Consider the following 25975-nt stretch of genomic DNA (forward strand, 5'->3'; position numbering starts at 1 on the left):
AATAAAGGGTTGTTTGAAGAAAAGCTTCACACTCAAATGGAGACTAAGTAATAAGATACTAAAGAATTGTGGTTCAGATTCCAGTGGCTTCCTGTTGTCTCTAGGATAAAACAAAAATTCCTCTATTTAGCTTTTACAGCCCTACACAACCCAGCCCCAGCCCATCTTTCTGCCTGATTGGCCACTACTTCCCTATTATGCCCTGGCAAGCTGGCTTTCTCACACAGTACCTGTGAGGCCACCCATGCCAAGGCACTGAGGTGGGAGATGGGGAAGAAAAGGTCAGCTGGCTGATAGGAATGCACTGGAATGGGTGGAATAGGGTCATCACCTGGTCACATTCTGGTGGGGAGAGATTCCAGGCAGGGAGTCCGGCCTGAAGTTCACTGCCAGCTTCGAGGCAAGAGGGGATGAGGGCCCAGGTGAGAGTGTAGAGGTGAAACAGCCTTTGATGTCAAGAGTGGCTTGTAAGGGGCTGACACCTCAGGTTCCTAATTTAGTCAGCTGTTAATCATCACTCTCGCATTTGGCTCTTTGTCCACTTGGCGTGTGCTTGAGGGATACAGAGGCCCTTCTGCCGCAGCCTGACAGTTGCTGGGATGGTTCAGTGACCCCAATGGCTGCCCTGCCTCTACTCTGAGCTCTCCAGAGTCCTGCAGGGGCCTGGCGCCTGTGTGCGTACAGGACTCTGAGCACACACTCCCCAACCTGGTTCTCTTTGTCCTCCCCAAGCCCCAGTTTTAAAATCACAGCTGTCTTGAGCTGCTTCGTAATTGTCCGTCCACTTTCTTTTTCAGTGTTTGTGTCCCTTGGAGCCTCCATTGCCATTCGCCTGGGATCAAACCCTGACTGGTTGTTCTTTTGCTGTTTTGTTGGGATGTTCATGTTTTACTGCGCTCATTGGCAAACCTACGTGTCGGGAGTACTTAGATTTGGAAAGTAAGTAGACTTTGTTAACTGGTGCATAATGAAGAAGGCAGTATTTGCTGTCAGCACTTGGGTGATTGGCTTCCAGGCCTCTGTTACCCATGCTGATGGGAGATGAACTAATGATGTTAATCTCCCTGCCAAGCCTTTTGCCAGACATGTTAAAAAAGAAGCAATATTGATGGATGTGAATCACATCAAGTTTCCCAGATCATGCTTTAGCCAGGGATTCCTAAGCTGGGGAGATCAAGTTCACACTTGTTCTTTTAAATATTTGGATCACTGCATTTCACCAGAATTGGTTTTTGTTATTTTATTTTATGCATTTAAACACATGACTCTCAGAAGGGGTCCTGAGGCTTTTCCAGACACTGCCTGAGGAGTCCAGGACACAGAAAAGGTGCAGATCCCCTAGGCTGGCCTAATGGGACTTCTTAGGAGCAACAGAATGGAGGGAGAACCCAAGAACTCGGATCATTTTAAAAGCAGTGTTCAGGACACAAACAATTGTTTATATACCAGTTTGATGTTCTGTGAAATCTAAGGGATGAATCTCCTTTGGATTTTGGCATCAACCAGTGTGATCTATGACCTAAGCTGGGATTCCTCCCAATGGAAACTTCCACAAGAGCCTGTTTTGGTGGCCATGTTCCAAGTGCCTTTCTCTTTCTAGGCCTGAGAAATGAGCACTGTGCTATGCTTCTCTTCCTGGGCTTCCGGAACTCACCTGAGAGGGGCTGCAGGAACTTGCCTCTACCCTTCCTGTCTTACTGTTAGCCTCCTTCTCTTGGGTCTCTGAGGGGGAGCCGTCTGTCTAATGAATTGCTGCCTCTTCTGGTGTAGGACTGGAGAAGCTCTAAGCCCCTCAAGACAGTAAGGAGGGAGGGAGGAGGCTAGTTTAGGAATGCCTCTCAGTCATTGCCCGGACCACTGTTTCGTGTGTAACTCGTTCATTCAAAAGGCATTTCTTAAGCAGATGAGTTGGGAGTCTGCTCCCATATACTTGTAAAGTGTTTGAGAAGTAGGTGGTATAACCTAACAGCGCACATCCCTTGAGATCATCTCTCTCTTTGATAAGAACTGATGGAAAACTGGAAACAGCTTGGCAGAAATCAGGCTTAAACCAACAGCTTGTACCATATACCATAACGAGCTGTTGCTTCAAGAAGGGCAACCTGAATTTGAAAGGAAAACCATAAAAATTTAAAGCATGAGATCACTTAGCTGTGGCTCCTGAAGGAGTTCTTAGCCAAGTAAGAGAGGTGATCATTTTATTACACGAAGTGGACAAGCTTTTGCACAAACAAAATCAGTGCAGCCGGCATAAGAAGGTAAGCTATTGATTGGGGGATGGGGGAAAAGTGTCTAATATCCAAGATGTATAAGACCGAGATTCATTCCCCAGGCGATAAACTGATCAAAGTATACGAGCAAGCCACTCTCATAAGAAAAACTGCAAACTATTGACAACCCTATGAAAGATGGCTCCAGATCACCAATAATAATAATTATAGAAATGTAAATCACAACAACTCTGACATTTCGTCTCATAACTAGAAAATTGTCAAAGAGGATGAAAGCTGGAAGTGGTCCAGATTAGAGGATCCATGCAAAGATAGGTACATGAATGCGCTGTGGGTGCTGTGACTTGGTCCATTCGGGAAAGCAATTTGGAGTCAGGCGCCCAAGGCTTTTGACCAAGAGAGCCCACCAGTAGGCATGTGCCCTAACAAGGTCAAAGGCAGAAAGGTCTCAGAGATACCAAAATGTTCAGAATGGTTTTGTGATAGCAAAGAACTGGAAACAAAGTACAAGCCCAGTGACTCAGAATGTTGTGGAATATTCCAACACTGTAAAGAAATAGTGAATATGAAGGAGTCCAAGAAGACTCAGGAAATGATTCCGCAGGCCATAGGGATCCACTGGAAGTCCTTGAGTAGGGGTGTGATTATGCCTAGGTCACTGAGAGGAGACGGGATGGAGGTGGGAAGGCACTTGAAGCTGTTAGGATAGTCTGGGAAGAAAGAGATGAAAGTCTGAAAAGACGCCTCAAAGACATCGTGAAAGTAGAAATGAGTCATTGAAGGATTGGATATGTGGGGTGAGTGAGGACTGAGGATGGGGCAGAGTTTGGGGAAAAGATGATTTCTCTTTTGGACATGTTGAGTTTGAGATGTCTGTGAGACATCAAGTTGAGGATGTCCAAGAGGCATTTGGAAAGAGGAGGGAGGATGTCTGCATCTGGGAATGGTCCACACTGAGATGCTATTGAGGGAAAACATCATCTGTGCAGACAAATATAAAACAGACACAGGGCGGTTTCTGAGGGGAATGTACCAGCAACCATGAGGATCAGGGTGCAGCTTCCCATGGCAGCTGCTCAGCCTTCACATGAGTCTTTAAAGTAGAGTTACCTAAGGAGGGAATGTATTGAAGGCACAGAGAGAGAACAGCCTGGACAAAGGCCTGGAGTGGGGAAATGGCCTGGTGAGTGAAGAACAAGGCGACCCTGTTTGGCTTTGTCAGAAGATCAGATCTCCCGTCCATCCAGTGAACTTTGGATTTCTGACGGCAGCCCCTGGGGCCGGCTTGGCAATGGCAGGTTTGTCCTCCTCCAGTCACTGAGTAGGATGTAAATATTCCCAAACAGCCTCATCTTCCTCACTGTGCCACACTGTGACTTCCATGAAGTGGCCCCCACCCCAGCCCCTCGCACTTGGAAAGTTGCTGTCTGTGGTGTAAGATGAAAGTCCCTTTGATTTGCCCTAACTCTTTGCTCCTCCGAGGGGGGTGCTCACCAAGGACTTGTCTTTGGCCCACTTCTCTCCATCTCATCCACTCCCAGGGCTCCCCTCCCTTCATGTCCCTGTCTTTAATCCTGAGACCACCACCCCCCCCCATGAGTAACTGACTCCAGGATGTCTCTCTCCACTTCTCAGACTTGCTCATTAGTCTGCTTCTGGCCCGGGTCTCCTGACTGCTCTCTGGGCGGCATCTGCCCCCTTTCACCATCTCCTCTGCGCCCAAGAGGGAGGTCCAAGCCAGTCCCTTTGCAGCTTCCCTCCCTTCTAGTCCCACTGACCCCACCCCTATGGCCCTCTAGGTTCTCGGGTGTGGCCTTTTGACTGAATCCAAGTTTTACTGGACAAATCCTTTTATTAAGATTTGTTCTGTGAAGTTTGGATGCACAAGGGCTGCACTTGAAGACCTAGAGGTCCCCACCCCTTACCTGACCCACCCTGTTCTCAGGCTGGTCACCTGAACAAGACTAGTCTCTACTGCCTTCTGTGCCTTTTGTTCTCCTGCCTCCAAGCCTTTACTGATGCTGTTCCCTATGCTGAGAATGTCCTTTCGCCTTTTCAGCTGTTGTAATCCCCGCCATGGTTTAAAGCCAGACTGATGCAAACTCTCCAAGGAGCCCCCTGAACCTCCTAGTGCTAGCAGCCTGCCCCCTTAGATCTCACACAACACTTTCCTTTGCAGTTCCATCATGCATCTATCAGGTAACATTTTGCAGTTTAGTTAAGATTTGTTTTGTTTCCCTCACCAGACAGCAAGCTTCATGAAACCAGGGGCTTTGTGTGACCCCTCTGCTTGGTGGTGGGTGGGCAACACAGTAAGGACTGAATGTAATAAAGATTAGTTGAATGAATTGTCCCGCTAGTCACTCATTTAATGTTAGGGAAAAGGACCGTCATCTGCAGAGCCCCATGTTTGTTTATTTGCATTCACAGTCTGTAAATATTTTGTTTTTTTCTTCCCTTCCTTTCCTCCCGCTTCTCTTTAGAGTGGATGTGACCGAAGTTCAGCTAGCTATAGTAGTTGTCTTTTTTTTAACCTCATTTGGAGGAGCATCAATGTGGGATTACACTGTAAGTATGCATCTATTTTTAGCTCTTTTGCTTAGCTGGGGAAACATCTATTGATTTTTCTTTGTAAAAGCCTGCCGTGCCTCAGGATGGGGAGCTGGGTCAGAAGTTAGCCCTGGTGATCATGGTAGAAGGGCAGAAAAGGAGGGAGAGGGTGCTAAGGATCACTTAGCAATCAGCCCATCTGCAAACACTGATGGAGCTGCTGGCTCTTGGAATGAAATGGTAAAGTATTAAAATCTCAGATGAAAATCTTGGTGATTAGAAGAAACGGCGGGCTGGTCATGGAGAAAGAAGTGAAAGACGAGAGAGGAACAGTCCTATAATCCCGGGATCTCCCCACGAGGTGAAAACCCCAAGAATGCACTGTGTTTGGTGATCTCTGGGAAGATGCACCCAGGCTAGGTGGTGTAGGAGAGGTGATACTGCATCAGCGGAGGGAGCTCCCACACCAGTGTCAGGTCTCTTAAATGTGCTCTCTCCGTTAGTGGGGTTCTTATTTTTAGGTTGCCCTTTTCTTTGATGTTTTACTGTTCTTTCCCCTTTTGTATTAAATAATATACTGAAGGCAAAAAACCCGATAAAATTTAAATGATATTACTCTTTCAGGCCTAAAGTGATAGATTTAAACATTTTTCCAAAAAAAAATTCAGCAGAAGGTTTTACATTAATAAAAAGCTCTATTAGGGGAAAAAAATGGAGATTTTTCTAAGTACTCTTTGTACAGAATTTCTTGAAAACCCGTGAAGGGAGCCATCAGTAGGCTGGCATCCCCTGACCCACGCTATATTATTCTCAGACTGCTCACCTCCCTGTACTCTGGACAGGTTCCTCTATTGGTGATTTTTTTCCCCACGTTGATTATTTGGGTAAGGTGGTCAGTGTGATGCTGGTAAGAACAAGTTCAAGATTTGTATTAGAAACAATTCTGGAGCAGAAATCAGTTGCATGACCACCAGCTGCCCATGCCCAGGATTGTCCATCACACAGATACACGTGGTAGTAGGTCATGAGGGGCCCGGCACTCATGTTCTGGTGATAGCAGCTGGTGAGGACAGTGCATGCACGGGATGAGCTGTTGGCCGGTGGGTGCTGGCACAAAGGCCCCCAGCTCCTCTGTCATCAGTGGCACAGAGAATGAAAGGGTGGGCTTGGGAACAGGCCAGGGTTCTGGCCCCAGGAAGGACTTGCGGGACCAAGTTAAAAGGCCTCCACAGGTGGGAGAGGAACCACTTAGTACTGAACCGTTGTTGCTCAGTGACTTTGTAAGAGCTACAAAGCTAACTTTCCCAGTCGTGTTTTTGATGTGGCCAGGGCCTTGGCAGTATCAGCACCCACAGATTTTTAAAAATGATATTGCTGTTATTTTGAAATATTCAAGAGAGGACTGGTGGTAATTCACTGTCAACTTTTTTTCTTAACTCTTTGCTGCCCTTTTTGGAAGCTTTCATGAAGCAGCATTTGGCGGCCAGAAGGTAATAACCATGTCATTAGTTACTGATGGGTATGCTATGATTCAGAATGTTCCCATACACACCTGTGTCCATGTGTACCGTGGCACATCGTTTGTATGAAGCCCACTGGTGTTCGCCTTCCCTTTGATGTTAAATTATGTGGAGCTGCTGCCCAAACGTGGCCTGTCCTTATTCACGGTTTTCAAACTCTTAGCATGTAACTATCTGTACGTGCACAGTTGTAGTGGACAGACTGCCTCCGTGTAATGATAGAAGAGTCAAGAAAAATACCGACTTCATCAAGTTGAATGTTTGGTTTTCATTTGAACAAGGATAAAGGGCCTAGGGCCTCACGGTGTAGTGATCTCTAATGCTGGCATACCTAATACTTAAAATTTCTTTTTCCTTCCTCCTCCAAAGATCCCTGTGATTGAAATAAAACTGAAGCTTCTCCCTCTTCTCGGAATAGTAGCAGGAGCCTTTTTTTCCTGTTCTAATTATTTCCACACCATCCTCAGTGGCGGAGTTGGCAAGAATGGATCCACAATAGCCGTAAGAAAGACAATCCAAAAGCAGTTTGTTTTCCTACAGTGTTGAGTTTGTGTTAACAGCAGAGTTAACCCATAGAAACAGAGCTGGAGATGAAGGTCTCACCCACTTTATGTGGCGGATGCTTCATGTGCTCTGACTGAGGCCCTCGGCAAAGCAGGCCCTGGGGTTGGGGGGGGACATGATGTGTAATCACTCTTCCCTGCCAGGAAAGTGAAGTGTGCTACTCAAATCATTTGTTCAGTTCAGTGCCTCAGCTTGGGGTGAGGGGAGGGGGTTGAGACAGCACCCAAGAAGATGGTGGAGAAACGTAAAAATGAATTTCATGAAATCTGGAGCTCAAAATCTTATAAAAATTGTCTTTACATGTAATTGGAAAAAAATTAAATGCTTTTTTTTTTTAAAAAAAGAAAAGTGAATTTCATTTTCACAGAGACCTGCTTAGATGCTGCTGCCTGTGCTCTGACAAACCCAGCCTGCAGGGGTGCTTTGATTGTGCCCTTCTAAAGCATGGCTGGCTCCTTAACCAGACCTGCCCACCCTGGGGCCTGGTGTTACCCCAAAAAGCTCAGTGCTTATTTCAGTACTGCCATTGCCCCCCAAACATCTTTGGAACAAACATGTTTTTGAGAAGCACTCTCAGAGCCCGCCACCCCCTTCTTTAGGATAGCTTCAGCTTTTGAGTTTTAGAAACAACCAAGACTTGATCAAGGTTGAGCATGGGGAGTAATACCTTTCTTGTTTGTGAAAGGGGGAGCCCATTGCTAAAAAGGGGTAACTTTAAGGACTGGGATTGTCTTTACTGTCACCTGGCTCCAAAGGTGGGTAACAGAAGAGGAGCATCCTTGAGATAAGTGTGTAAAACAGCCTCCCGCATCAGTCCTTCCCTCATTGGTCAGGACAACCCTCGGCTGGAACATTTGTTTAAAAAAAAAAAAAGCACATCCCTTTGTTATGCTTTGTAAGCAAGTTGGACTGTGCAGTGACTAACACTTATCAGCAAAGAGGAAGCACACAGAAACTATTAAGTCCGTTGATAATAACCTGGATAATCCATTTATCTAGATAAAGTAACAGGTTTTAGTGAGGGTTGATGCCTACAGCTAATAATTTACTAAGGAAGAAATACTCCCAGTAGATGTTTAAAGAATAAGAAAATTACTATTACTTCCAAGTTATTGCTCCTTTAATAGCACAATAGACAACAAAACAAGAAAACTTATTTCCTGCTTTCTCTTCAGGGCACCAGTGTTCTGTCACCTGGCATCCATATAGGACTAATTATTCTTCTAGCCATAATGATCTGCAAAAAATCTGCGACCCAGCTGTTTGAAAAACATCCCTGTCTTTATATTATAATGTTTGGGTGTGTGTATGCCAAAATCACACAAAAATTGGTGGTAAGTCGGTGGTAAGCAGTTTAGTTAAAATTTTGTGTGTTTGGTCCTTGAGAAATTAAGTAACTGGTACACATATGTAGCATTTCACAAGGTAGGGTAGGTTGTGTTCTTTGTCACCATGACAGCCCCATTCCAATCACTGGTCAAAGTTATTTCTGTAATCCAACTTCTAAGAATCAAACTAACCTAATATGAACCATTTCATAGAGAAAGAATTGGACTAAACTAATACATACATAAAACCTCATTTAAAACACTTCATTGACTATATATTCTAAATTATTCATGATAACCTTCTTTATCTTGGGGAACCTGAATACAAGTAAGTTGAATTAGCTAGACATCTCTGTAAGACGGTTGAACTAATGTTCCCAGAAGCATAAGCACTAAGTGATCTTTGGAATCATTTTCTGTCTTAATAGGAAGACTTAATCTGTGGGAGTCTAAAAATAAAATTGTTATCGAACAATTTCTAGATCATTCATTTGCCCTTTTTATTGAATAGGTTGCTCACATGACCAAAAGTAAACTAAGTCTACAGGACCCTGCATTTATTGGGCCAGGTCTTCTGTTTTTGGACCAGTACTTCAACAATTTTATAGACGAATACATTGTTCTGTGGGTAGCAATGGTGAGTGAGCCTTTCAATCTTTTTGTACAAGATATCCCCTCCCCTTCTGTACTTCTAGCACCCAATTCTTACCTCTACACCACTACAGCCAAGGGCCTTGGGCAACTGTAGGATTTCTATCCTTGTCTTTTCTCCACCTGCCTCTAACTGGCCCAAGGCATGCAGGAGAGGTGAAATTGGTCATACAGCTAGTGCTAGAAGTGGGATTTGAACCCAGATCTGGCCCTCCCTCTCTGCTGTGCTAGGCTATTCTTCCTTCAGGCCATGCCTCATGAGTGCGCGCGCGCATGTACACACACACACCCCACCCACCCCAGCTGTGTGACCATGGCCGTAGCTCCAGACCACTCTCTTCTATGGTGGTGTTTACCTGCATGAGTGGAAGGCACTCCCTCCCTACGCCACCAAGCATTTTAAACCCAGTGGACAATGATGGCTTATAAGAAGGCCCTTAGGCTGGTCTCTGTGATGTTACTTAACTTGCTTTTTCTGACGTGACTTTATTTTATGCTTTTAATAATATCCTTTCTTGGTTATTTCATCCAGAAATAGCCAAGTCCTCAAGGACAACATGCGTCTTAAGTCATTTCCTGGTCTGATTCCTGCCTTTGTGCCTCCACTATACAGGTCTCATTTGGATTGGAGGGAACATTTATTAGTAAAATTAGGTTATTAATTCAGTCACTACATAGCCTTCCTTTCCCCCCATAAGTTGACACACACCAAGGATGACAAGTGCATGTCTCCCAAGCTGACCCTCTTTGCAAACAGAGTGAGCTTTGTTATGTGGACAGTGATCTGTTTTGTCTCTTTCTTTTTCAAGTTCATCTCTTCATTTGACTTGCTGAGATATTTTACTGGCGTCATCTTGCAGATTGCAAATCACTTTCATTTGCAAGTCTTCAGGATTCCATTTCCTCATGCACCTGAACAGGTTCAAAACCATAATGACTGACTAATAGCCCAAGGAGAAGAGGAGAAGCAATTAAGGGAACCCCTGCTCTTAGGAATACAGATGAGACACTTTTCAAGAAAACCAAGTCCCTGAAAAGCACATTAATGTGGCCATAACTGTCAGATAAGATATTTAATATAAAGTTAAGTCATGCAGATTCTATTGTGTGTTTGTTTCAGTCGTAAAGCCCTTATCCATATATATCTATGTTCTCTTTCATCATTGAGGCTGGGTCTTAAAGCACAAAATCTGTTCCATATCTGGGCTGGGAACAGAGAAATTTAAACATTAATAGTATGGGAGAATCAGTAAAGTTGGCCTCTAAGAAATTAGTTAGATAAAATGGTTCTTTTAAGTGTTCTTAATATTTATTTTTACTGTCAAAAAAAAACCTTTTGATCAAAAACTTCAGGGCTGACGGAACTTGAATTAAGGAACATCACGTTTTAGACGCCTCAAGTGCATGGCTTATAATGCTTTGTTAATAATGGGCAAAAAGTGGTGACGATGTGCATCTGAAGTTACATCAAATATAATGTTTCCAAGACAGTATTTTATCAACCCAGCGTTGTTTTCCATTTCTCTTTTAACAGATGCAAAGGTGATCACTGTTCCAGTACACAAGAAGTTACTGGCTCCTAGATGGATTAGTTGCTAAGTCTTTTAGTATTTTTCCAGTAACAGTAAGAACTGAAAAATTATTTAGAACTATCGTTAATTATCGAGTTTAGAAATTACTGGGAAAGGAAAGAATTGACTACAAATGAGTAGAATTTAAAAACCACTATAGCACAATAACTCTACTTCTTAAAATCTAGGCCACATATTTGAGTAGCAATGCCTCAGCAGAATGCTAACTCTTAACTAATAATATTAATTCTAAATTATTCTCCCAGCCCTTTCCAATTTATTATTTATTATAAATGCCACCTACCTCCCAGTCCCAGTTTGAGCAATTAGAAAGATAGTCAAAACTATTTCACATATTATTAACAAGCTGGGAAAAAGGCTGATTTTGTACTGAATTATAGAAATTCATCTGTCCTCCCTTTGAAGGATAAAATACTCCTTATGAGAACTTTTGGACATTTTTCCCTCCAAAGGACTAAAGTCGATGCATACCCTACCCCTCTTCATATTCTGAAACAGAACTGAAGATGTGTTTTGCCAGTATAGACTTTTGACCTGAGAGTAAGCTATATCCCTCTATAGGATTCTGCAGAAAAGAATAATGTTCCCCTTAATTCATAATGTAAAACTAACTTCTTCCTTTGTAAACTACCACAGAGAATCTGTATGGACTTTGTATTAGCCTAGAAAAACTCAAATTGGGGGGAGAGGGAAAATACAAAAAGAGATAGTTACTCCTCTCCTCCTCTTGGGCACATTATTCATTTTGATCCTTTGATTTTCAGTAATTCTGGAATAAAACAAGCTTAATCAAATGATTTTCAAGCATGTGCTAATCAATTCCATATTAAATCCAAATGTGATTGTAGATTTCATGTGCTACATGTGAAAAAATACATAGGTACAATATTGCTTCAACTTGAATAAGAATGTAAAATCAAAATTCCATGTATTTCATGTAAATATTAAATTGGAAAAAATACTTGCTTTTGTATAAAGGCAGATAAATACCCCAAGCAGAAATGTTAAATAGCAGTATCAACCTGTAAAATGTACGTATGTTTATGAAATGTTTTCAATCAGTGCCAAAAGCATTTCATTTAATTTTAAATAGCTTTCATTCCTTAGAATTGAAATTCAGAAACTCTGTTCAGTCTTTCAAACTAAGGAATTACTTTCTTGGCTATTTTGTTTACCAAAGAACAAAAACTTATTTTTAAAAAATACCAACGTATATATACTTCCATGTTTCTCAGCACTCAGCGTAATAAGCAGTTGAGAGGGTATTTCGTGCAGCTAAAAAGAGCTAGTGAAACTGAAATGTGAAATTCATTTAAATCTTTATTGCTAGAAGCCATTTGTTTTTAATTGCTAACATTGGGGGGAAAGTTCACTAATACCAAAGAACCTGAAAGGTAGTAGTACATTTGAATTTGCTGTCTACTATTCATATAGGCGTTTTCAATCAATATAAAACAGAGGATCTTGCATTGATAAACAAGATATAATAACAGATAACCTTTAAACTAGCTTTCTTAAGCCACAGCAAATATTTGCATTTCCTTTAGCTAATGGTTGTGATTGTATCGTATTACTTAGGTCCAAGTTCTTACTTCAAAGAGCCATCAGAATAACATGGATTGAAGAGATTTTCGAACACTTGCCATTTCTTGCTGCTGCTGTTACAAGAAAGGAGATATTAAAGACATGTTTAATACTTTGATAAGTGACTTTGTAATGATTTAATCTTAATTTTTTCAGTTAAAAATATGCCATATTATTACTTACAGTGTCCATCATAATTTTCTTTTGTAACATAGCCATTTCTTTTCTAAGTTCATTTTGTGCACCTGTAAGAAGGCTTTCGTGATTCTTCTCCAAGTCTTCCATATTCTATAAAGTAAAAGGCCAATACTCAGTTATTAAATATTACTTGTCTGTTCTGAATTCTAACAACTCAAAAATTAACTATTAATAGTCAAGTATACACACAATTGAGTGTGATGGGTTAATGAGAGAGGCAGGAAACCCTCTTACCAAATTCTTAGGTACGGGAGACAAGGGCTGAATGGATCCTGTTAGAAATGTCCATTATTACCATTAAACATACTAGAGAAAATGAGCCAGGAAAAAAAACCAGGTTTGCGATAGCAGGAGCACATTTTAAGGTTCCCTGTGGGCTGTGCAGGCACACTGTGCTAGATGCTAGGGATACAAGATGTACCAGCTGAATGATTAGTTACTATACCATGAGACAGGCATACATGTGTATGGATCTCTCTCTCTCATACACACACACAGTAAAATAGCATTTTTCAGACATACTACGTAGTATTTAAGATTTTGTGACAAGCTGGAGGAGAAGGAAGAGAGAAAAGGTTTCCCAAACAACGTCATCTGAAGACAACCATCCAAGCTTCTTAACAGTAGTCATTTTCGGGGTGGAGCCAAGATGGTGGCTGGAAAGCAGGGACTTACATGAGCTCCCTGCCAGGTCCCTCCAAAAACCTATAAAAAATGGCTCTGAACAAATTCTAGAACTGCAGAACCCACAAAATAGCAGAGGAAAGCAGGGATCCAGCCCAGGACAGCCCGGATGGTCACTAAATGAGGTCTATCGCACACGGAGGGAAGTGAAGACGTTCCTACATGGAAAGATGATGTGTATGATTCATGAGACCTCAGTATCATAGTAGCTGAAAGGAATGTACATATATATACATGTGTGTGTCTAGGTATGTATGTATATAGGTGTATTACATATACGTATGTATTATATATATAGACAGGGCACAGGGTGAGTTGAATATGAAGGGATGATATCTAAAAAAAAAATCAAATTAATGGATAAGAGAGGAATATATTGAGAGAGGGAGAAAGGAAGAGATAGAATGGGGTAAATTATCTCACATAAAAGTGGCAAGAAAAAGCAGTTCTGTAGGAAGGGAAGAGGGGACAGGTGAGGAAGAATGAGTAAATCTTGCTCTCATCGGATTTCACCTGAGGAGGGAATACCATACACAGTCAATTGGGTATCTTACCCACAGGAAAGGAGGAAGAAGAAGATAAAAAAGCGGGGATGACAGAAGGGAGGGCAGACAGGGGGAGGAGGTAATCAAAAACACACACTCTCGAAAATGGACAGGGTCAAGGGAGAAAATTCAATAAAGGGGGATAGGTTAGGAAGGAGCAAAACATAGTTAATCTTTCACAACATGAGTATTGTGGAAGGGTTTTACATAATGATACGTGTGTGGCTTATGTTGAATTGCTTGCCTTCTTAGGGAGGGAAGAGGGAAGAGAATTTGGAACTCAAAGTTTTAAAAACAGACGTTCATAAACAAAAAAGGTTTTTGCATGCAACTAGGAAATAAGATACACAGTACACAGGCAATGGGGCATAGAAATTTATCTTGCCCTACAAGAGAAGAAGGGAAAGGGATGGGAGGGGAGTGGGGTGACAGAAGGGAGGGCTGAGTGGGGAACCGGGCAACCAGAATATACGCCATCTTGGAGTGGGCAGGAGGGTAGAAATGGGGAGAAAATTAGTAATTCAAGCTTGTGAAAATCAATGCTGAAAACTAAATATGTTAAATAAATTTTTAAAAAAAAGTAGTATTTTCAACCTTCCCAGCCAATTAAAGTGGTCCTTAGTGATTAGCAATACTTCAGTAATTAGCTTGCTATCAGTACAAATAGAACACTTACTATGTGCTCTATATGCACTGTGCTAAGCACTTCATTTGAACCTCACAATGACCTTGGAGAGGAGGTGCCTGAAGCCACATTTCAACTCAGGACTTCTTGACCTCAGGCTTGGAATTCTATCCGTTGTTCTTAGTAACGAATCCTGACAGATTCAACATAACCAGAGCTAAAAGGTGCCTCATAGGCTGAGTCAAACCCATACCAGAAAAAGCAACCCTGCTAAAGTATGTCTGACAAATGGTCACCTGGCCTTCACCTAAAGAACTCAGGTGAAGGGCGACTCCATTACTTGCTGAGGCAACCCATGCTACAGGGTGTCCTAAAAGTCATAGTGTGGTCTCTGCTGTAGCTATGCAACACAAAGACAAAATAAATATATGGTAATTTAGGAACAAAGACAAGTACCACCAGGTCTTCCAACCAAACTTCACAAAGGCTTCTGTTATTATCTCACTGCCCTCCTCTATATTCTCCACAGCTTAATAGTTTCTTTCCTAAACTGGTGCCTAAAATTGAAAACAGTACTCTTTATGTGGCCTGACCAGGGCAGACCACCTCAATATTTGTTTTCTCAATATTTTGACAGCTGTATTTCAATAGAATTAGTATCCTTTGTTATTTTTTGTTTTTATTTCATGCACTTAAAAACATGATTTTGACAAAAAGTTCATAGGCTTTACTGGCCTGCCAAAGGGGGCCCATGACCCAGAAAGGTTAAAAACCCTCTGTTCTTAGGTCAATAAGTGTTTATAATCATTATTAACAGCAGGCATTTACATAGTGCCTACAAAAAAGTCATTTGTTTCTCATGACAACCTTGGAGGGAGGGTGCTTTCATTCTCCTCGTGTGACAGTGGAGGAATCTGAATACTTGCTCCAGAATCACCCACTCTGAGGCTGGATTTGAACTTGGGTCTCCCTGACTCCAGGGCCAATGTGCTCATAAATAAAGCTCCTTTCCTCCTGTCCCCTCCCCGAAGAAAGTTTACCTAATGGGAGAGAACATGCCAACAACAACTATGCACAAAGGATCCCTACAGAAGAGATTGGGAAGGGGCGGGGTTGGGTCACCTTAGAAGGAAAACACTACCATGATGGAAACCAGGACAGACCTGCTGCAGAAGGTGGGGCCTGAATCAAACCAAGGCAGCCTGGAGGCAGTTAAGGAGGGACTGGGGTGGGGGTGGGGGGTGCACCACATTGTAAGGTCAGAGATCATGGAGATCACAGACTATGGGGAAGAGAGTAAAGTGTAAAAAGACTAGAATGAAAAGGACAGTCAAAGTTATGAAGAACCCAAGAGAGGCTATCTTGTTTGATCGTGGAGGTAAGATGGAGCTGAGCAGCGAGTGTTGTGGTCATACTTCTACTGTAGGAAGATCTCTGGTCCCTGAGTGGAGGGGTTGGGATATTGAAAGATGAGGCAGGTGGACCAAATAGAAATTGACTGCAGGAGTCAAGGTGAGAGGTGACAACGGCCTGCACCACACAGTGACTCTGAGTGGAGAGAAGGTACGTCCACGAGAGAGGCAGATCAGTCACCTCCTGAAGCAGCCCATCTCACTCTTGTCAAGTTCTAATGGTAAGAATTTTTTTTTCTGAAAGCAAGCCTGAATCTCTTCCACCCACTGCTCCTCTTTCTACCCTCCAGACCCAAACTAAGAAAAGCCCAATTCTTTCTATACATGACAATCCTTCAAATACCTAAGCACAACTATCACAAGACCTACTGAGGCTGACCACCTAGAAATGACACCAGAAAAAGAGGTCACATTCATCATAGGGACTGGAATGCTAAAGTAGGGAATCGAAAGATAACTGGAATAACATTCAAGTTTGGCCTTGGAGTAAAACATGAAGCAGGGCAGAGGCTAACAGAGTTTGGTCAAGATAACCTGCTGGTTATAGCAAACAAACACTTTTTCAATCCAAAATGTGACTCCACACAGTGACATCGGCAGATAGTTAATATCAAAATCAGATTGTGTATTTTGCAGCCAAAGGTGTAGAAGTTCTACACAGTCAGAACAAGACCTAGAGCCAACTATGGCTAAGATCATAAGCCTCTTACTGCACAATTCAGACAAACAAGAAAGTAGGGTAAACTATCAGACCACATAAAAATGACCTAAATAACATCTCTTATGAATATGAAGTGGAGGTGATGAAAAGATTTAAGGGATTCAATCTGATGGAATGCCTGAAGAACTACAGAGGTTCACAATCTATACAGGAGGAAGCAACAAAAAACTATGCCCTTCTCCAACTCATACTTGTATGTAGTTGATTTTTTTTGTATCCAAGGAGACTCAATGATTTAACCCGTTAATATACCTTTGGATCCTGACCATCATCCAATGTGTTAGCTCTTTCCAGAAAGTTTTCAGGGACTACAAATTTTCACTGATGTGCAAGTGAGCAGTGATACCCACACTAGGGAATATGTCCGAAGAGAATCCTGAGCTTCTTGACTCCCATACAGCCTCTTCAGGATACAAGTAACATGATCTGGTACTCCCATGTCTTTGAGGATTTGACACATTTTGTCATGATCCACACAGTCAAAGGCTTTAGTCATTGAAGAAGTAGATGTTTTTCTGGAACTCCCTTGCTTCAGAAGCAACAGAACCAAATATGGAACTGACTGGTTTAAGATTGGAAAAGGAGTATGGCAAGGCTGCATATTGTCGCCTTGTTTATTTAACTTATATGCAAACTACATCACTTGGAAGTGCCAGGCTGGACAAATCGAAAGCAGGAATTCTGTTTGCCAGGAGGAATATCAACAATCTCAAGATATGCAGATGATGCCACTCTGATGAAGCCTCTTGATGAGGATGAAAGAGGAGAATGTAAAAACTGGCTTAAGCTCAACATTAAAAAACCCCTGAAGATCTTGGCAACTGGTCCCATCACTTCCCAGCAAACAGAGGGAGAAGAAATGGAAGCAGTTCCGGATTTTATATTCTTGGGCTCAAAGATCATTGCAGAGGGTGACTGCAACCATGACATGAAGACACTTGGTTCCCTGGAAGAAAAGCTGTAGCAAATCTGGACAGCAAACTAAAAAGAGCTATCACCTTGCAAATAAATGCCTGTATATTCAAATTATGGTTTTTCCAATAACGATATGTGGCTATGAGAGTGGGATTATAAGGAAAACTGAGCACACAGAATTAATGCTTTTGAACTGTGGTGATGGAGAGAAGGCTTTTGAGAATCCCATGGACAGCAAGGAGATCAAATCAATCAACACTTAAAGAAATTAATTCATACTATTCACTAGAAAGTCATATACTGAAGCTGAAGCTTAAAACTATCTGGCCACAGAATGAGAAGACAAAGACTCACTGGAAAACACCCTGATGTTGGGAAAGACTGAAGGCATTTAAGGAAAAGGGGATGGCAGAGGATGAGATGGAAACAGTGTTATGGAAACAACGAACATGAACCTGGACAGATTTCAGGAGAGGGTAGAGGACTGAACAACACTGAGGCTTAACTTTTTTCCAGACTCAACTGATCCTCAGATCACACACCTACACACAGGGTTCTTCTCCATCCTGGATGCCCTCCCTTGGATACTTACCAGTGGCACCCAGAACAAGCACAATATTCAAGACTGAGGCCTCAGAGGGGCACAGTACAGCAGGATTACTATCTTCCTATACTGGAAGCTATGTCTCTCTCAAGACAGTTCAAGATCTCCTGAGCCTCTCAGGCTTCCAGAATACATTGCTAACTCACATGGAGTATGAAGTTCACTAAAACCTCCAGTTTCAGAACGCTTGTCAGACTATGCCCTTCTCCAACTCATACTTGTATGTAGTTGATTTTTTTTGTATCCAAGGAGACTCAATGATTTAACCCGTTAATATACCTTTGGATCCTGACCATCATCCAATGTGTTAGCTCTTTCCAGAAAGTTTTCAGGGACTACAAATTTTCACTGATGTGCAAGTGAGCAGTGATACCCACACTAGGGAATATGTCCGAAGAGAATCCTGAGCTTTGGAAAAGAGCTAGTGGCAAGTGAATGGGAAGCAGCCTGCTAATCCTCCCTGTGTCACTGACCTTCGGAGAGGCCCTTCTAACAAGCAGTGCCACCTCTCAACAGATGCTGCTAGTGTAGTCCAAGAGTACAGTCTAGAAGAGAGATACAGAAATGGAAACTTCTGACAGCAGCAGGCTGAGTGTACTCACCTCCAGATGGCTTCCTGCTTTCATCAGCATGTGCAGCCTCCTGCTTAGGCAGTGTAGGTCAGTACTGTAACAGGGTTGGGGGATGGTACATGGGACAAGCATATGTGTATAATGGATGCTTTGATGTCATGTTCCTTTTGCCACTTTGTTTAAATATTTTTCTCAAGTAATGATGTTTATAGAGATAACTGAAGCATACAGAAGGCGAAGGCAAAAATTCCAAGTGATTTGAATGAAGTGAACACTTACACAACCTTCAACGCAGACGAGCATCCAACAACATCCACGAAGGGGTGGAACTAAGGTGCTGATCAGCTCATAGAGGAATGGAAGGAGCTTGATGAATCCCAACCAGAGCCTCTGGTTTGTTTTGTTGAACCCTTTACACCTAGCTGACTTTGGCCAACTCTCAAATCCACTTGTCTAGCTAACTTCTTTGCTCACTTCTCATCTGCATTTCCAACTCCTTATTGGACATCTTAACTCAGTATGTGCAAAACTGAGCTCATGATTCTCCCCACCATCCCCAGAAACCTTCTCCTCTTCACCACTCTCTTCCCAGGCCCCCAAGTTCACACCCTTGGTGTCCTCATCAACTCTTCCCTTGCTCTCAGCCCCATTTCCAAGCGGCTGCCAAAGCCCATCAAGGTCACCTTCATAACATCTCTTGCATATGCCCCCCTTTCTTCTGACACTGCCCCCTTGGGCCAATCCAGCACAGTCCCTCATCACCTCACATGGATCCCTCACCATCACCTGGACTATTAAAATGGCTACTGGTGGGTCTGTCTACCATACGGCCCTTCCCACTCCAGTCCATCTTCCACTCAGCTGTCATAAGTGATCTTTACTTCAGTGGTTTCCTATCACCTACAGGATCAAATAAAAAATCCTCTTTGGCATTCAAAGCCTTTCATAACCCAGACCTTCCCCCATGCCCCCACCTTTCTAGTCTTCCTACAATCTACAATGATCCATTTATACTGACCTCCATGCTCTTTCTCACACAAGACCCACCATCTCCCCACAGGGCATTTTTATTGGCCCTTTCCCAAGCCTGGAATACTCTTCCTCCTCATCCTCACCTCCTGGCTTCCCTTAAGTCCCAGCTAAAAGCCCAACTACTACAGAAGTCTTTCCCAATGACCCCTAATTCTAGTGCCCTCCTTCTATTGATTATTTCCAATTTATCCTGTGTACCTGTTTGTACACAGTTGTTGGCATGCCATCTCCCCCACTGAGTTCCTTCACAGCAGGGATTTTTTTTGCCTTTGTCTCCCAGTGCCTAGCACAGTGCTTAGCAAACAGTGGGCATTCGATATTTTCTAATAGATGGGTTAATAAAAAGTCATATCTTGTACTCTAGCACCAGAGAGCGCCAAGTGTAACCAGAAGGACATGATGAAGTATTGAAATAGAGCTTTTGCAAATATTTTCCATCAATTCAAAAAAAAACTGTTAAAGTTCCCATTATGTTTTTAAAATGTGGTAAGATAATATATATACCAGACCTTTAAGAACTGTTCATATAGTTGTTTAATTGTTTTCAGTCTCTGGCTCTGAACTATTCTGGCTTGTTGAAAAACCTTTTGCTGTTGTCGAAACATATTCTAAAAATAAAAATAAGATAGTCATGATATTACAAAATGAAAATTATGGCTGAAAATATTAAACACTAGATTTAATAATGACTGAATAGCATCAAATTCATTATCACCATGATATAATAGTCCTATTTACCTCTCACTATAAAAAATAATTCTTAAAGCATGTCAAAAGGGAAAGAATACATATTGAACGATTAAAGATTAGGGACAGACATTATCTTAGCCCCTGTGTAGCACAGACAGACATGAACTTCTTTCCACCAAAACCTGTTCCTCCAGACTTCATTATTTCTATCTGAATTGAGGATGACTTTGAGGTTGCAAACCTGGGGACTATGATAGTGGTGTCCTCAACAGAGTAGGGAAGTCCGAGAGGAGGATCTGAGAGTAAGGATGAGTTCTTTATTGAAGCCTTTCCTGATAATTTCAGTCAACAGCAACTATTCCATACTCAAACTGCAATAGCTCTGTTTACTCCTCTCTGTGCATTCACTATGCATTTTTTAAATCAAATTGTCATATTCCTCTACTAGACTCTAAACCCAATGAATATAGGGATCATGATTTATCTAAATTTTCTCTTTCCAGCACACAGCAGGTATTCAATAAATGTATAATAGCTAGTATTTATAAAGTACTTTGCAAAGTGTGCAAAGTGCTTTCCTAATCTTGTCTCGTCTTATCCTCACAGCATGCCAGAGAGGCAAGTGCTATTATATCCTCATTTCATAGATGAGGACCTCAGGTAGACAGAAGGTAAGTGGCTTCCCCAGGGGCACAAAGCAATTAAGTGCTGGAGGCCAGATTTTAACTTAGGTTCCCTGAACTCCAGGTGCAATGCTGTTATCCCTTTAGTGTATATGTACATGTGTGTGTGTTTTTTTTACTGTAAACATATAATACAAACACAAAAATGAAGTGATAGATTTAACTACTACTAATTGCTGATAATATTTATTACATGGTAAAACCTAGTTTAGAAGAGAGCTTCAAGTACTAGAGGACATGGATTAAAGTATGGTTTGTCAGAAATGGTCAACAGGAGAGTAGAGGTAATTAAAAGTAAGCTACAAGAGCCAGACCTGAACTGCTCCTCCTAGGCCTGGAGAGCCTGCGGTGTGGGGCTGGCCTGCCTCTCTCATCTCCTGACCACTTTGGCCACTCGCCTCCTCGCTGCTTCCAACACAGAGCATTCTCCTATCCGCCACCAGGCCTTGGCTCACAATGTTCCTCCTTCCCTTCCCAACTGGCCAGATGCTTCTCATCCTATCATCCTCCCAAATGACATTTTCAATGGAAATCTTCACTGACTACTCAAGTCAACCTCCCTATCTCGATTCCCTCCTCCTACTTTGTATTGCTATTTCTTCCACATGTATAGAGCTAATCTTCTCATGAGATTATAAACTCCCAAGAGTGGGGTCTCTGCTTCTTTACAGGCTGTGTGGTGTGGGAGATAGAACAGAAAACCTGAAGTCAGGAAGACCTGGTTTTGAATCCTGTGTCAAGACACTTATGAGTTATATGACCCTGGGCAAGTCACAATCTCTTCCAGCCTCAGTTTCTCATCTGTAAAATGGGGACAATAACAGCACGTATCTCACAAGGTTGTTGAGAGGATCAAATGAGATGATATGTGAAATATTTAGCGAAATTGTAGAGTGCTAAATGTTAACTATTATTTGTATCTCTCCACAGCCGATGCACCTTGTAAGTGCTGAATAAATCTGTTGAATTGCTGAAATATTTAGTTACCATATACCTAAGTCATTTAAATATAAGTAAATGAATTATACAGAAAAATACACATTAGCTAAATGTGTCAATTCAACAAAATTCATTGTGTGTATATTTGTAACACTGTGTTATGTGCTATGGGGAAATACAATGAAGTTTGTTATTTTAAATGAAGAAAAATTATCCTTAGCATGAAACGACAAATTATTAGAGATGGGCAATGCAAAATTAACCATGTCCTGATTAATGTGTAACTTCAACTGCAAGACATGGTTAACCTACGCACTCCTGTAGCTAATCAAATGTAAACCCTAAGCACTCAAAGGGGACACCTGGCATAACCATGTAGAGAGCAGACCTGAAGACAACTGATATTTTTTTTCTATCAGACCAAATGAGGGAAAAGGATATAATGGATAATTAAAAGTCCTACATCTAAAATCCTACAGGGAAAACGACTTCATAGCCAGTTCTACTTAGGCTTTACTACACGAGTAATTGTTAAATAACAGAACAGTAGAAATATTTTGGTTTTTTAAGAATCAGGAAAAAAATTTAAAATATTTTATGACTTAAGGTGTGATTTAAAGACATTTATTAGCAATTTTGGTGATGAAGCAATTAATAACCGATATTTAGTGGTATTCTGCCACTCCAATTGTTTTTTAACAAGAAAAGGAAGGAAATCATGATAAAATGAGAAGACATGTAAAGGAAAGAGCACTGGGTTCAAATTCTGGCTTTGACACTTCTTTGCTTTATGACCACAGGCAATTCATTAAAATTCACTGAGCTTAAGTTTCCTTATCAGTAAAATGGGGATAATATTTGCATGAGGTTTTGCTATAAGGAAAATGAGTCAAAACTAACATTATGAAGTCTGATCTTTTAAAGTGGAGGAAAAGTGGCTTTTCTGGCTATAAGCCAAGTTTGACCCTGAATCTGTGAGGGTAACACCACTAAGTTATGACGTTTCAACTATAGAGTATGTTAAGCGTGATACCAACAGCTAGTTTTTCTTCCTGTTCCTCAGCTTTCTGAACATCCACATCCCACTGCTGAAATAATGTCAGGAACTGCTGAGAATATTCATGGTTGAGTTTTTGCCTAATAAAAGAATCCATGAACACCATCATTACCATTATAAAAATTAATCAATTTCCTGCAGTAACCGAACTAATACAATATAATAATAGAATATAACTAATATAACATAACTAATCAAGTGTTTCATCATAAAGGGGGAGGCAAGCCTGAGCTGCTGAGCCAGTGCAAATTCTAGCAAATCCAATCAAATTTTAAACACCCAGCACCCATCATAGGACCATCCTAGGACCAGCCTATTGAGATTAGGAGATGCTGCCAGAAGAGCTGTCATTGGGTAGTGATTATTTTTTACAACTACTAATGAAGGCACAGAGTGGCTGCAATCTGAACCAGCAGAAAAGCTACCCGTACTAATGAAATCACAGACCCATGACAGAGAAGTAATTAATGTAATATTTAAAAAAAGAGGCAAGGCATTAACATTACCATAAGTTCTTTTGAGGGAAGTTGTTAAATGCAAGTATTTTTTAAAAATTTACAGACATTTTTTATCACTTTAGGTTACAGTCATAGAGAAAAGTGTCCAGGACTTTATAAGATGCCAAGAGAAAAGAACATCATTTACTGGGAGAAATTCCCTGGGCTATGTTTCCCACTTCTCTCATCCTAGAAAGGTCACATCACCAGTCCAGGACTCATTGGCAGAGTTTTCTGACAGATGTGGGGTTTAAAAAGCAAAAGTGGAGGTGAGCAGAGTCACAAAAGAAAAGCTACAGACTAAAGTCACAAGAAAACAGAAGGGGCAGTACATGGAATGGGATAGCTATGGCATTCCTGAACTCAGAAGTACATGAATTCTGACAGCCGAGCTGAAAGGTTTCCTCAGAAGTCCATGCAGCAGGTGAATCCCTACACTTTTGCCAATGGATTGGCTATAAGTTCTGAAATAAATGTGTTATTCTAGCTGGGATATATTATAATCTCTCTGGAATTTATAGGGAATTGCCCTCATTTATCCATAGTGACAGAGAATAGTCTATTATTTGATTCTCTTACACTGCATTTTTTTTGATTAAATATTTTCCTGTGATTTTTAATTAGTCTGTAAATAAAACGTGGGCTTGGGATTCTATTTGCAAAATGGTTAACACCTAGTTAACAGTGACAGGAGTTCCTACTCCAAGACTATAGTCCTCAGTTTTCTGGCACCTGATCATACAGAGTTTTTCTCTAACATAAAATTTGGTGACTTTCGTTCTTGAAAAAGGATGGAATTTTTATCATGATCAGAGAAAAGGATTTTTTTCCCTCCCATTTGTAAGAGGTGGAAGGGGAATAAAATAGTTTTTTATTAATTGAAAAAAAATTCAGATATGATTGTTGGGAGGAAAAAAAACATACTTTTGTTCTACCAAATTAAGTGCTTTTGAAAAATCAATCAAACAAAAAAAATCACAAAAAATACTAAGAAAAACTAGTTTTGGCTCAAAATAAATATTTGACATAAATTTTATACTTTAAAAGAATAAATGGGTTCATTTCAAAATATAAATATGAATTTATGATATAATTAGGTTATATAAGATTTCAGCATACATTTATCTCAATTTACTTTTTTTTACTTTGGCACTACAAAGATTTCATTCAGCGGTTGATCCAACAAAATTCATAAAATATTTTATGAACTCATAAGTACATAATAGTAACAAGTATTTGTTAAATAAAAACACATTTTTATTGCAAAAAAACACAAATTTCTCCTTTTTTTAAACAAATAGTAACAAATGAGATCAGATAACTGAAAAGTGACAACTATCAGTAGAATGAATCTAGAACGGCTTTATGGAGGACATAGAATTTGAGTTGGTACTTAAAGAATGGGAAAGAAGAGGTCAGTAGGCAGAAAAATTGGGAGGAGAAAGAGGATTCAAGGCACAGAGAAGGTGTGAACAAAGGAAAAGAGATGAGAAATTACAGCACATGTCTGAGGAACAAACAGCCCAGCAAGCTGGGCTGTAATGTCACAAAGCTATTAAGGTAGGAAGATCATAAAGGTAGATTCTATAGCATCCTGCATGTCAGACTGAGGAGCCTAAATTTTGGTAAACAGTGAAGATGGAACACTGAGTAATTTTTAGGACAGCCATGGCTTGTGCATTAAGAAAATTAAAATAGCAATATCACATAGGATGAAAGATGGGGAAGAAGTGGCAGCAGGGAGAAAGCTTAAGGAAACTAGTATAGCAATACAGATGAGAGGTAACAACGGCCTAAACTGAGTAATAACAGAAACATCGTAAATATCAACCATTTTAATATATTGGATGAAGGAGGAGTCAAATATGAAGCCAAGATAAGGTTTTATGATGCCACAGACAGAAAGAAGTCAAGAACTGCAAGCTTTGGGAGAAAGATGACTTGAGGTGCAAGTGGGCCTATCCACATAAATAGAGAATTAGAGCTGGAAGGAGTCTAAAGAGGTCATCTACATCTTGCCCCTTCGTTTTAGAGATGAGGACAATGAGATCCGAGAGAGACCAGTGTCATTTCAGCCAGATGATGTCTCAGATCCAGCTCCTCAAACACAGGTCCTCTGACTTCAATGTTCTATCAAACCCATGCCTTTATCTTTTATTTTTAAGGAAAAGATTTCTACTTCAGACTGACATGTAGGAAATGTCTTTTTTCCCCAAAGAAAGGCATGCTATGAAGACTGATCAAAAGTAGGGGTTCTTAACCTGGGGTCTGTGAACTTTTTTTTAATATTTGAATTATAAACATTTTGGTTTCCTTTGTTACCCCATATGTTTTATCTTATGCTTTTAAAAGCATTATTTTGAGGAGTCCATAGGTTTCAAAAGACTGCCAAAGGGGTCCAAGACAAAAAAAAAAGATTAAGAAGCCCAGCTCTAAATAGGCATAAAGCCACTCTACCTGCCAGACACTAGAATCATAAAGGAAACAGCTCCCTTTCCCCTTGCCCTGAGGCTGCTGAGTGGTGCAGTGAACAGTGCCCTGACCCAGAGTCAGGAAGACCTAAGTTCTAATCCATCAGACTTCGTTACAAAACTTCTTTTCCCCTCAGTTTCCTCAACTGTAAAATGAGGACAACTGAACCTACCTTGCAGAGATGTTGTGAGAATAAAATGAGATAATATATGTCAGGTGCTTAGCACAATGCTTGTGACATAGTCGTTCATCTATAAATTCTTATTCTCTTTTCTATTCCCTTTGCTCCTTTTCTACATTCCCATTTTC

General features: G+C 41.1%; 2 protein-coding genes across 2 annotated transcripts in view; one reads left to right on the forward strand and one right to left on the reverse strand.

The window, feature by feature from the left end:
* Positions 1-12204, forward strand: part of CHPT1 (choline phosphotransferase 1) — a 36191-nt gene extending 23987 nt beyond the window's left edge. Inside the window, exons 3-9 of the mRNA XM_036758772.1 lie at positions 798-939; positions 4715-4799; positions 6671-6802; positions 8041-8199; positions 8705-8830; positions 9654-9764; positions 12015-12204. Coding sequence (XP_036614667.1) covers positions 798-939; positions 4715-4799; positions 6671-6802; positions 8041-8199; positions 8705-8830; positions 9654-9764; positions 12015-12059 — 800 coding nt within the window. The 3' untranslated portion in view covers positions 12060-12204. The remainder of the gene's footprint in view (positions 1-797; positions 940-4714; positions 4800-6670; positions 6803-8040; positions 8200-8704; positions 8831-9653; positions 9765-12014) is intronic.
* SYCP3 (synaptonemal complex protein 3) overlaps positions 12030-25975 on the reverse strand; it is a 30620-nt gene continuing 16674 nt past the window's right edge. Inside the window, exons 6-9 of the mRNA XM_036758774.1 lie at positions 22678-22777; positions 19838-19936; positions 12204-12308; positions 12030-12094 (exon numbers count right to left, since the gene is read on the reverse strand). Coding sequence (XP_036614669.1) covers positions 12041-12094; positions 12204-12308; positions 19838-19936; positions 22678-22777 — 358 coding nt within the window. The 3' untranslated portion in view covers positions 12030-12040. The remainder of the gene's footprint in view (positions 12095-12203; positions 12309-19837; positions 19937-22677; positions 22778-25975) is intronic.

The sequence above is a fragment of the Trichosurus vulpecula genome, chromosome 5 (genome assembly GCF_011100635.1).
Source record: "Trichosurus vulpecula isolate mTriVul1 chromosome 5, mTriVul1.pri, whole genome shotgun sequence".
NCBI lineage: Eukaryota > Metazoa > Chordata > Mammalia > Diprotodontia > Phalangeridae > Trichosurus > Trichosurus vulpecula.